Source organism: Centropristis striata, chromosome 20, assembly GCF_030273125.1.
Source record: "Centropristis striata isolate RG_2023a ecotype Rhode Island chromosome 20, C.striata_1.0, whole genome shotgun sequence".
In the NCBI taxonomy this organism is placed as follows: domain Eukaryota; kingdom Metazoa; phylum Chordata; class Actinopteri; order Perciformes; family Serranidae; genus Centropristis; species Centropristis striata.
Genome location: NC_081536.1, coordinates 29710502 through 29723838, shown reverse-complemented (window position 1 = coordinate 29723838; position 13337 = coordinate 29710502). Strand labels below are relative to the sequence as shown.

General features: G+C 36.5%; 1 protein-coding gene across 1 annotated transcript in view; it reads right to left on the bottom strand.

Annotated features, from left to right (window-relative positions):
• Positions 1–13337, bottom strand: part of LOC131993429 (pro-neuregulin-3, membrane-bound isoform) — a 495301-nt gene that overhangs the window by 42341 nt on the left and 439623 nt on the right. Inside the window, exon 5 of the mRNA XM_059359337.1 lies at positions 165–267. Coding sequence (XP_059215320.1) covers positions 165–267 — 103 coding nt within the window. The remainder of the gene's footprint in view (positions 1–164; positions 268–13337) is intronic.

Here is a 13337-nt window from a genome sequence, read left to right as displayed (position 1 = left end):
TTAATGAAAATGTTTTTTCAATTAGAGTTTTCCTTATTCCGTTAGTTTTCGTTAACTATAATCACCTTTCCAGTGACAGGCTTATCCCAACAGCCTACATCAGGTAAGTCAGACTACATTAAAACAGTATATATTATGTATGTTTTGGTGCGTTGTCCTCTTACTTGTTGCGGCAGTAGAGAGCCATGCACAGGGTTCCCAGGAGGCTGATCGCCATGGCGATAGATGTGATTGACAGCACCTGTCTCTTGTACACCTCTTTGCTCTCTGTATGGACACAAAACAGAGGATGGTGTCACATTAATGTTTAAACAACACAGTATAAAAGAGTCATAGATCACATATCAGACAGTTTGTGTGAGAGAAAGAGAGACAGAGTAAAGTACAGACAGTGAGGAAGAGAAATCGCTTCATAAATATGTATAGATATATCTGCTGAGAATCCACAGTCAATACTCACCGAGACAGAGTTAATACTGAATTAATTCTATGCAGATATCTCACCATAACACAGAATTAAACACAGTTTTGAGATTTGCACTTGCCCACTTTTAATATCTAACATGGTTGTTTACAGCACCCAAACAGCCATTTGAAATCATCAAACAACCAGTTCCAGTGCAACGGCTCTCTGGGGCTTTTTTCCTCTATCTGCCTGGCAGATTCTTTCCTGTATAAGTGTAATTACTTTTGTGATAAATAAACCAAATTGAAATAAAATAACATCTCAAAGCCAATTCACAAGACACAAACACCCATTTACAATTCTCCAGCAACACCTGCTATTCTTAGTTACCGCTCAGCCTTTCAGCTCATTTTATCAGCTCTACAACATCGAGTAATGGTCCAATAGACGCTGACTGCTTTTTAAATGGATGCCACATGTAATGGAGCTTGAATACATGGAGACAAGAAGAGTTATGGCACGGACGGACGCCATTAGTGGAGAAAAATGGAAGCTGTCTTGTTTGCTACGAACAAGTAAATCATAGTTGCCTTCAGATACATTAATAGGCGATCAATCAAGTTTTATTTAGCGACGCTCAGACCTTGGAAAAGCACAGAGATGACACAAGGTGTTGGGATTTTACATCGAGGTGATTGAGACAAATTTTTACTGCGGATGGGTTTGAATGGCCACTTCAGTAGGAAATAGATAAAGTTCTTTACAGCTGCTAGCTCGCTGCGTAAGCTCAGAAAATCTGTGCTGGGAGCAACACAACACAACCACAGCCTTCTCAGAGACAGAGCGGCACAACTACAGCCACTGCGTCTTGCTCAAGGGCATCCTGACAGCAGCCAGCGAGGGAGAGTGTAACTAATTCACAAGCACATCAAGATTTTCAAGCCTGTCTGGGAATTCAAACCGGGGATCTCTCAGCACAAGATTACCACTGGAGCCTTTAAGCTACTGATGCCCACATAGATATTGCATAACCAATCATACATGCAGTATGTCGTACATAATTCCTGAAATAACTGATGTCACAGAGTGCATTAGAGCGTTGTCGGTGCATCTTTTCCTCTCCTCCTGCCCCTCTTTCTTCCCCTCCGTCTATGTCTAAGTTATGTTTGGGGCCGGCGTTGTTTTGATGCCGCTAATCAGCCTGAGTCATCACATTGGCTCATTGGCTATAATTATATCATTAGAGGGAGCGAGGGGCTGTCCTATGGGAGCCGCTGAGGTCGGTTGCAGGGAAGGCACAGAGACAGAAAGAGGGATGAGGGAAATATAAACAAGAGACACGAGGAGGAAGATGCAGGATGTTTTTCTCACAGTTTTTTTTTTTTGGGTGTAAATTCAAAGTAGCGGCTGATACTGAAGACTTATGGGATACAGCTGCCCTTTTTACCCCCTTTTAACTATTTTTTTTATGTATTTTGTGCTACAGAAGTCATTAGATTTTTATCCTCCTTACTATAAATAGTACTTTGCGTCTCCTTTTATCAAGTTAGCATCTATATACCTCACTTATAATCTGAACTCTTGTTAAAGAGGGCTCCAGCAATTTAATATTACACTTCCTTAAAGTTTGACTCATAACAGGCACAATAATATAAAAATCAAATTAGAAGAAGCTGGAAAATCCAAAATATAAATTTATGAGTCAAGCTCCAAAAATACCTCCCATAATGCAACCAATAGCATATTTCATTAGTTCCTTCCTGCCTGATAAATGTCTATGTCTATGAAACTTCACGCCCCCAGTTTTTCATACTCCAAGCCTGAACCCACCAGGGTTCATTTCTCTAAGTTCTGAGCTGAGAAACATTAGTTTTAAACAGTGGCGGTTCTAAACCAGTTTTACTGTGGGGGCCAAGCAGGGGCCAGTGTTTAATCAGAGGGGCACATTAAAAAACAGCAAAGATTATATTTAAGCATTCAATCCCTTTATTTTAGCTTATTTAAACATCTCATTTAAGTATATTTGGAAGATACAAATACAATAATTGAAACAATGAGACTTAGCAACAATAATAACTATTTTTGTGCGACAATGACATTTCTCATTTTTGTGCACAATTACTTTTTTTATTTTGAAAGTGCAGTACAGTGAGAATGATCTTTTTTATACATATATATACACAAGCTTTTATTGCACAATTAAACTATTATGCAATGTACACATGCTGGGTTCCTTTTGTGTACAATGAGATATTGTTTGAACAAAAAATAGGTTAAAATTTTTCCGTCGTTCATCGTTATAAATTGATAATTCTATTATTAATTTGACACAGGGGCCACAGCAGGGGCCAAGGGCTTCTTCACAGGGGCAGTGGCCCCTGGAGGCCCCTGTGAAGAACCGCCACTGGTTTTAAAGATTAATAATAGCTTCAGCATCTGTCAGTCTTCATCAGTAGTGACATGTTTTATAACTTGTTATTAAGTGTCTGAAGCCACACAGTGCTTTGGTCACATACTGTGAGTAGTAAAAAAAGTTAGCGTTAGAGTGTCTGAATGGTATTTTTCATGAGCACTAGTGTCTTTTATTCAATCATTTCCAATGAGGAGAGAGTGAATGCAGCTGTCCAGAGAAGAGTGCTGCACCCAGGATGATCAAACTTTTTTACACAGTCACTCGGAGCGCTACTAGTCGAAAAATCTCCAAAGACGGTAGTGAGCAATGTGCACTCTCGCTCCTTCTTCAGCTAACAAATCATATATTAGATGTCACCCTTGTAAGAGAGAAAATGGAGGATTGGGGTCCGTCTATCCCGTCACAACAAAGACAGAAAGGCCTATTTGTGGGATTAGACACTAAATGTTTTGCTTTTATCACTGCACGTATTGTATGGCAGTTAGTGGTGACATGCTGTCAGGATGTTATATAGACGATACAGACGCATGCTGTAAGTGGAGCTACGATTCTTTGTTCAAATTAGTTTTCACAGAGTTTCGTGAGTGGCAATTAAACTGACCTCTGTGTGTAAGAGTTCCCCTTGAACTTAGAAGAGACATCACCTTTAGATTTCTAGTTTTGTAATGCTTTATTGTTACAGTTACACCCTGATAGTGACAAAGAATCCGCTCTCAACAGTTGTTGGATTGTTATTGATGTCTGGCTGGCATCCTGTTGGTCTGATAACAATATCAGGGCTGACAATGATTCAGTATCAAAGAGACTGTCCTCTCAAGAAAAATGAAAGAAGCATTAGTTTCAACCAATGCATCAAAACTACATTGTCTTCAGTCTTCAAGGGTTCTTTTCCACAGGAGATGCGTGCCTTCTGCTTTCTGCTCCGTTTAACCAGGACCTGAACTGTTTGCTAACCTTAACCCTTAATAGGACACTCATTGAAATACTTGCAAATTCCAAATTTCAACCCTAAAGAATATTGGAGGATATTACATACAGCCAGAATCTGTGTATATTACCAGTCTCTCTCTATTTCTGTTTGGGCTAAATTCATGTTGTTGTTGTTGTTGTTGTTTTTTTTTTGGTCGTTTGTTTGTCTGTCTGTTTTCCCCGTGTGGCTTTGTACTGGTGTATCGTTGTTTTCATTTTTGTTGTTGTGGTTACCCTTTATATTATTCTTTTTATGTTATTTGTGTGTACATTATGTCTAAATTGTAAATATGTTTCTGAGTCTTTGTTGTCTAGAATTGTGTTTTAGTGTTTTGTTTTCATATTGTGGCTCCTAATAAGTAATCCACTGTTCTTTTCTTTGTTTATTCGTTCATAAAAAAAAAAAAGGAAAAAAAAGAAAAAAAGTTTAAGAGATCGAAAGTGGTGAATCTGCAAGAAAAAAAGTTGCTTTTTCCCCCACTTTTTTCTTGTAAATCTGCAACTTTTTCGCGCAGATTTACCACTTTAAATCTAATAAATCTGCACATTTTTTTCTTGTAGATTTGAGATGATGAATTTTTTTTGTTAATTTAGCAGTATCAGAGTGGTGCTCCGAAAGGGGAGAGATGATGGAAGAACGGGTTAGAGGAGAGGAGGAGAGATAGAGGGTTTTCATTTTTAAGTGCAATTTGCAGGTGTGCCAAAAAAAAAAAAAAAAAAATCACAAAGTGTTTTTATGGTTGGATGAAAGTGGAAAAGTTGCTACTTTGACATTGTGAAAAGTGATGGAAACATTTAAAAAAAAAAAGAAAAAAGAAAAAATGAAAGAAAAAGACAAGGATGGTTGAAAAACAAATTGAAATTCTAGCTTGGGAGGACTCTCCCCTGTGCTGTCTGCAAAGCCAATCTGAATGAGATTGTCATTTGTGAGCTCACATACATACTCGAGTTCAAAAGTTCAGTTTATCACATACAGTCAGACTTGCATATTGTATATGCATGCAGCATGCTGGCTGTGAGGCCAATCATAAATATGTTCCCAAGGTCAAGCAGTTCTCTGGCCTTCCACCCACGTCCTTGTTGGGACGCACCTACTGTATGCACAAACACACTCTCTTGATGTGAATAAATCATACGGCTGGAGAGGGAAAGCATGTTTGTGCTCCATGTGTGGGCCCGCGAGGTCACGTCTTCTATTTATTTCCACTTCAGTCCTCCAGTTCTGCCCTGCTGGTGGCTTATTTACAGCAACATTAAAGAACAATATGATTAATATTTTACACTAAAGGTGGTAGAAGCAGCCTTATAGAGCTGTTGCCGTGACCTTTTGCTGCGTAAGTGATTATATACCTTTAGACTGTGTTTACAGCAGCCATGTTTCCATACAGGTGAGCTGCCTTGGAAAGAAAGAAATCAATAAGTGATGGAGTAAGTGGTGGAATGGCCTTGCCTTATAGCCAATAAAGATTAGAGCCTTTATCCTCAACTGCCTGGAGTGTGCTATTTACGACTCGTATGGCTTGATATAATACCCAGACATATAAAAAATAATACTTGCTGAAGTGCTGGAACAACACATGGGCCGAGCCTTGAATATATTTCATGTAATATCTATTATAAGCAAAGAAATCTCTCCTTCTGACAAGACAGCTACAAGTAACTGTCTGTCTGTCTGTTTGTCTATCTATATCTATATATCTCTGAGGCCACTGTGTGTTTTATTGTGCTTCATAAATAATGCAACTTCACTTGTTTGTTTACTGTTTACTGTATACTCAGTTTATCTGATGCAGTGGTGGAATAGTACATTTACAAGTACTGTTCTTAAGTACAATTTTGAGGTTCTTGTACTTTACTTGAGTATTTCCATTTTATTTATACTTCTACTTCACTACATTTGGAGGCAAATATTGCACTTTTTATTGAGCTGATAAGTTTAGTTACTTTTCAGGTCGTGATTGAACATAAAAAACATGATCAGTCTAAAGTGATTAGACTATTTTTTTAATATTCCCAATAACAGTACATTAAGTAGTGAAAAACGAGTCATATCTTTACAAAATTAAAAACTTTGCTTACATAAATGCATCAGTGATAATAATTTAATAATATATTTGTAATATCTGTGACAATCTGAGTGGGGCCATTCTGCATGATGAGTATTTTTACTTTTGATATTTTGATGCTTTACTTGAGTATTTCCATTTTATTTATACTTCTACTTCACTGCATTTAGAGGCAAATATTGTACTTTTTATTGAGCGGATAGGTTTAGTTATTTTTCAGGTTGAGACTGAAGATAAAAAACATGTATGTATATATATATATATATATATATATATATATAAACAATATATATAATATATATATAAACAATATAATATATATATAATACAATACAATACGTTGGTTACTGTTTACTTTGGAAAGCTTTTCTACTTAAGGTTAGCAGTTATTGCATATGGATATATCTGCAATAAATATCTAAATACCTGGTCTTATTAAGCCTACACTTTATGCTTGCAGAAAAAAAAAAAGTTTTATGTTTTATTTCTGGTGAACAGAGATTTTAAACTACTATCCTGGGTTCCCAAATGCATGCTTTTTAGAAAGAGGCTGTAAAGTCATTTAGTATTTTAATCACCACCTCTCTGCAGTAATAAAACATGCACACTTGTGCTACAAATCACACAAAGACAAATAATACAGAAAACGCTACAGTACAGTCAAATGGTTGGTGACTGCACAGACACAAACAGAGGTGACTAAAGTCTGGCGACAGGCTGCAGTGGCATTTTGACAGCATGTCTCTCAGGCACACTGACTGAGTCCTGGTGAGAGGGTTTAACTCTGCATGGTGGGGTTCATGACACATGAGCAGAAAGACAGGACACCAAGTCGCACTTGGCTCAAGCACTTCTTTTTCCATTTCTATCAAGTTATCAGAATTCATGATGCGGAACTCACATTCTCTCATATTTTCCATTTGCCCTGACTGGTTTGTGCTCTTCAAAACCATCCAGAAGCTGCTGTGCATCAATGAATCTCAAAAATATGTTATTATTTTCCATCTAGACAATATTAAAACACATTAGTTGCCAGTTTTGTGAGTCATTCAAGGATTTTTATCTCCTGTTTTGGACATATGGATGAGTCAGATTGCTGGCAGCCACTGACACCGCCAAGGTCTGCTGCAGATATTAGGTTAAGGTTTATTAAATTGTGTTGCATTTGTACAATTATGAACTAAACTGTAGCTTCTACTTTGAGGGCAGTAAAATGTAATGTTCAGTGGCAGCACATTGGAACTGGTTCAAGGTTGACATGATGGCAGAGATTGGATGAATGATGGCGAAGGACTCAGGAGGTCAGTTATGTCTGACTGCTGCACAAACAAGCTGTCACAGAGGCATATATGCTATCGATAGTTAGGACCTTAATCACAGCTAAGCATAATGTGATTTCAGATCAATAAGGTTTCAAATTCTGTTAAGATTTGCAGCCTTCAGACGGATCAGATATCTTCAACCTGAGGCGCAGCTCACTGCTGCATCAACATCAAATCTGCAGGAAAATACAGTTAATAGTGAAGTAGTAAAGTTTATTTCCACAAGCTTAAGGCCTGAATATTACACGTGCAATTAATCAGATCCTTGTTAGTAACTTTCCTTGCTGTCATTTGTAACAAATTGCTGCAAGAAAACAGCAAAATTGTGACAGTAACATACATTTTTCCATTAAAAAGGTATTATACTGTAGAAAACAATGCATTCTGGGCAATATTTGTAGGTAGTTTGCCGTTTCCCATAAAATACTGTAATATAACATAAATAGCATTGCATTCTGGGAGTTATGCAGGGAGGCTGAGAAAATACGGAAAGCTACTGTATTTCTAGAGGAGTCATTAAACCAACTCTGGTCTTTACTTTCTTGGAACATCCATTTTAATCCTGCATTTCTTCAGCAAATCACAGGGTAAGTTGAACTATATTTTATTTGTTAGATGATGTTTGCAGTATCAGTATTTTACTGTCAAATCAAGGATATACAGGACTGTACTGTAATTCAGTATGTGATTTTATCACAGTAACATACTGTAAAGTAGATAAAAGTAAGGGAACTGTAAAATTAACAGTAGAATGCTGGCAACCCTGCTGCCAGTATTTTACTGTTAATTTACAGGACAATTGTTTACAGTGCATTGTAGTTATTTCGGGGCCAAGACCTTCATTGTATACAATCCAAATTGCAACTCAAGATGTAAGAATGTAGTTGGAGTTAAGAGACAATGTCTACCATAGGATTGTTTCACAAGTAGCTGAGTTATGATGGATATATCAATGCAGGTACATGTTTAAAAAAGACAATAAAAAGCGTAATTGTTGTCAGGCAATAGATTAATAGCGTTGTGAGGTTTCATTTTGACAAATGCATCTTCTGCTGTCCACACAGACTGTTTACCTGCATGTAATCAAACTCTCAAACAGTTACTCCATACTACACCGAGTACAAACGGACTACAAAATCGCCAAAATCTTCTTCTGGGCCTCCAGATTCTGCATTCATATGCATTTAGCTAATATAAGTATTCAATATGTCATCACATTTTCACTAAATATTGATTTTATCAGCTATTGTATTATATCTTGTGTGCCTAACTGTCTGTAACTCTACTCAATAATAAGACATTTATCTTCTAAGTGCAACACCGTCTGAGTCTAGTATAGTTATTTTGACTGACATGACATAAGAAAATAATAAAGTTGTAAAATAGCAGAGGGTTGTATGAAAGCAATGGATGTCCAAAAGCATTTGTAATGTGTCGTAAGGAATTAGAAACTGCTACTATGATGAGCACAAATAACTAAATGTTGTGGAGGTTGAACTAACTGTTGTGCAAATGTTCATATTGATGTGAGAAATGCACCAAAGCGACTGAGAGAACCTGTAATATTTTTGCCAGAAGCAGCTGAGTTTGACAGAAGTGGATGGATGAGATGAATGACATAACAAGTGAGGAGATCAGAGGACAGACAGAGAGCCACGGGATTCTCCAGAGATTGCCTCACAGCGCTGAACATTAGCCTTGTCATGCGCAGCAGCGCAGACCGCTGATGGCGGATAAAAGCTGTATTTATGCAGGTCTGCCGTGCTACAGTGAGCATGGCCTCTTGGCTGGTCACGGCCCTTTCCTCTATTACCCAGATGGCTTTATTTGCCCATTTACATACTGAATATATTGAAGCGACCGGGGTTATTGTTTTCTCTGGAACATTTATTTCTGTCTTTTTTTCCCCCCTTTCTTCCTTTCTACCTGTAGTTGGTTCACTCGGCTGCTGCTCGGCCTCCTCAGGTCGCAGGTCGCCTGAGGTTATCTGAACTAAAGCTGCTGCAGGTTCTCTGGTGTGGGCTGAAACAGAAGACTATCAAGTCTTTGGCTGTCATGGCCAGTGAACTGTGCAGCTACCTCCTCCTCCTAACTGTAATGTTAGCATTGCCCTGACAATTGAAGCTTGAAAGGCCAGATCAATTTTTTAAGTTTTTGGACATGCATAATTGCCTTCTGATGTCCCGGTGTGTGTTCTGTATCTGTGTCCTTACACGTCTGATCTTTAACCTCGCCAGGATAGTTGTACTGCTCTCTGGCCAGTTTGTCTTTTATTGTGCTTCATCAATAATGCAACTTCACTTGTTTGTTTACTGTTTATCTGGTGCGGTGGTGGAATAGTACATTTACAAGTACTGTACTTAAGTACAATTTTGAGGTTCTTGTACTTGTATTTCCACACTGTAACAGATTGCTGTATGAAAACAGCCAAATTGTGACAGAAACATACTGTTTTCCATTAAAAATGTATTATACTGTAGAAAACAATGCAATGCAATGGGCAATATTTGTAGGTAGCTTGCAGTTTCCCATAAAATATATGATATATATATATGATATTTTCTGAGTCTCTTCTTGTCCACATTCTTAATGGCTGTATTTCACTTAACTAACTCATTCAGTATATGGTATATTAATGACTAAAGACAACGCTTAATTTGTAGTAATTGGCTTTCAGATATGCTCTATTTACAAAAAATGACAATGCATTGTTTACAGCAACAACATTGCAACTAGTTTCAGCACTATACTGTGTTTTAGTCTACTGTAAAAATCAATGAAATGCAGGATTTTACTGTAATTCAGTATGTGGTTTTAACACAGTAACATATTGTAAAGTAGATAACAGTTGAGGAATTGTAAAATTAACAGTAGAATGCTGGCAACCCTGCTGCCAGTATTTTACTGTTTATTTACAAGACAACTGTTTACAGTGCATTTTATGTAACTTTATACTTCTACTTCACTACATTTAGAGGCAAATATTGCACTTTTTATTGAGCTGATAGGTTTTGTTACTTTTCAGGTCGAGATTGAACATAAAAAAACATGATCAGTTTAAAGTGATTATACTATTTTTCATAACAGTACATTAAGTAGTTAAAACTAGTCATATCTTTACAAAATTAAAAACTTTGCTTACATAAATGCATCAGTGATAATAATTTAATAATATATTTGTAATATCTGTGACAATCTGAATGGGGCCATTCTGCATGATGAGTACTTTTACTTTTGATATTTTGATGCTGACACCTTTTTACTTTTACTTCATTAAGTGTTGAATGCAGTGGTATTAGTACTTTTACTTAAGTAAGGGATCTGAATACATTTACCACCACTGATCTGGTGGTTCATCTGGAGCCGTGGCAACTTACTGAACACCCAGGAATACTTTTTATACATTGCAATTAAGTTAAAATAAAGTGCATCACTCTGATTTTATAAAACAAACTGAAAACCATATGGAAATATATATATATATATATATATATATATACAGTACAGGCCAAAAGTTTGAACACACACCTTCTCATTCAATGCGTTTTCTTTATTTTCAATATAAGACATGTTTTCAGTTATTTCACACTTTTTTGTTAAGTACATAATTCCACATGTGTTCATTAATAGTTTTGATGAATCTACAATGTAAATAGTCATGAAAATAAAGGAAACGCATTGAATGAGAAGGTGTGTCCAAACTTTTGGCCTGTACTGTATATATATATTTCTATATATATATATATATTTTACGCTTGTTAATAATTGAGTAACAGCAGTGTACAGGGTGTGGATGTCTGGACAGGTATTTAATAACTCATTATTATACACCTGTGATTCTACATCTGTGCACACAGAGCACAGCCTTTTATGTTCCTGGAAGCAGCAGCGCCAGTTTATTCAGAAAGCACAAAGCTGCACCTCCAGGAATTCAAAACTCATTCAGAGAAAATGTGGGAAAAATAAAAAAGTGAAATTGTGATGTTGTTTGATTGAAAGCTAATCTCTCCGCTTATCACTCAGCATTACGCCTGTCTGTCTGTCTGTCTGTCTGTCTGTCTGTCTGTCTCTCTTCCCTCATGTTACTCATCTTCTCTCGTCTTTGACATTGAGCAGAACAGGCCTAATATTTTGCAGTCACGATGTGCGTTCAGTCTCTAAGTTTGTCAAAGTCGAGCAGAGTGAAATGAAAACTTTTTCTACTTTCTCACCTCCACATGTAAAAACAGCACACACACATCACCTGCTGTCACTGCTGAAGACATACTGTATATCTGTGTCCTAAATAAAACACGCAAACACAAATGTGTCCACCAAGGTCCATTCAAACTGCCTCCTTCCAGCACAAACCCACCTTAAACCCTAGGGGTGGAAATTGAAAATCAACAAGACTTAAAATCCATTCCACCCCAAAAATAGCTGCCTGTAACACTTTGCTCCAACATTGATTTACAACCAGGTGGAACATCCTGCAGTCAGAGCTCAGTGATCTCTGATGGAAAGGAAATATTGACGCCCACATGACTGACTGGCTGCATACAGTCAAATTTTCCCCCCTTTTTTTGCCAAGTAATATAAAAAATGAATAAGGAAGAAGGAGGGCATCCAAGAATTTGTGAATATATTCTGTGTTTTATTAAGCCCTGGGTGGGTGACGGCCCGGGTGGAGAGATCTCAACCTTCAGACACTTCTTTTCTAATTTTAACTTCAGACACTGGCTCTGTAGGAGGTGGGCGGTTCACTCTCCATAAATCATGCATAGGGCTTTGGGTAGTCTGTGGAATAAAACTACCATGGGATTAGACTGAGTATTTAGATTAAAACCAATATCATAATAATGTGTGCAAATACAGTATGTCTCACTATGAAGTACACATACACATATATGATTTAGCAATCAGACATCATAGTTAGGTTTACTAAAATCAGACCTCCTTATGTAAATGAGAAGAGAGACCAAAAAGGAACACCTCTAATTTATCTCTCTCAACATTATGAGCTTTAAAAAGATGTGTTTTAGGAATACTGTACTTGATTGCAGTAGTTTGTTTAGGTCAGGGGTAGGGTTGTCGGTAACACTTTACAATAACCATCATTTATAAATGGTTAACAGATAGTTTATTAATGTTTAATCATCATTTATAAACCGTATATAGGCCATTTAGAATGGTAAATACATAATTCATTAATGTTTTACTAACTACACCATTTATGAATGGCAAAATGATTAGGTATATTAATGTAAGCTTATAGCTACTTTACCATTAACAAACAATTAAATTATAATTAATTGTTTATTTATAGTTTTAGTTGCTCTTATTATAACATTTTTAACACCATATTAAGTATGTTAATGATTTTTGAAATGATTCATATACCTTTAAGAAATTGGTTGAAAACATTTGAAGATTAAATATGTATAGCACTTTGTAAATGGTTAATAATTGGTTTATAAACCATCCATAAACATCACTTAGATGGTTATTGTAAAGCGTTACTGGGTTGTCAAAAGTATCGATACTCAAAAAAATATCAATACTAAAACGTTGTATCCGGATACAATACTAATTTTCAAGTATCGAGTATCTGAAGCTTGTTATCATAGTTGCAGTTTCTTTTTGCACAACTATTTTTTTTTATTATAAATATTTAACCTGTGGTTCTGTTTATTTTTACATGTTGCATTTTTCTTGTTAATAAAAAGATTTCTGTTGAATTTTGGGGTCTTTGTTTTTATCCTTGTAGTATCGAAAATGGTATCAAGTTTCGAATATTTTCCTGAGTATCTGTATCGAGGTGAAAATTTTAGTATCGTGACAACCCTAGTCAGGTGTCTGCAACCTTTACTAACAAAAGAAAAAATGAGAAAAAATGTCGGAATGGAGCCGCTAACCTTATTTTGAGTCTCACAATGAAGATAAAACAACCTACTCAGCCAACCAACATTACTAATAGGCCATAATGAGCATTTATTAATATGATTTCCTAAGAAATATCTCAGGAGATTTGGAATCATAAGCTCACCTAGCTAGAAAAACTCAAAACTAGACTTGAAGTTGACAAAATTTAGAGGTTAAGGCGCCGGGCCGTAGACTTTCGTGAGTTTCAAAAGCTCTGGTGCACATTTTAATTTACTTTTTAATGCCATATATTAGCTGCA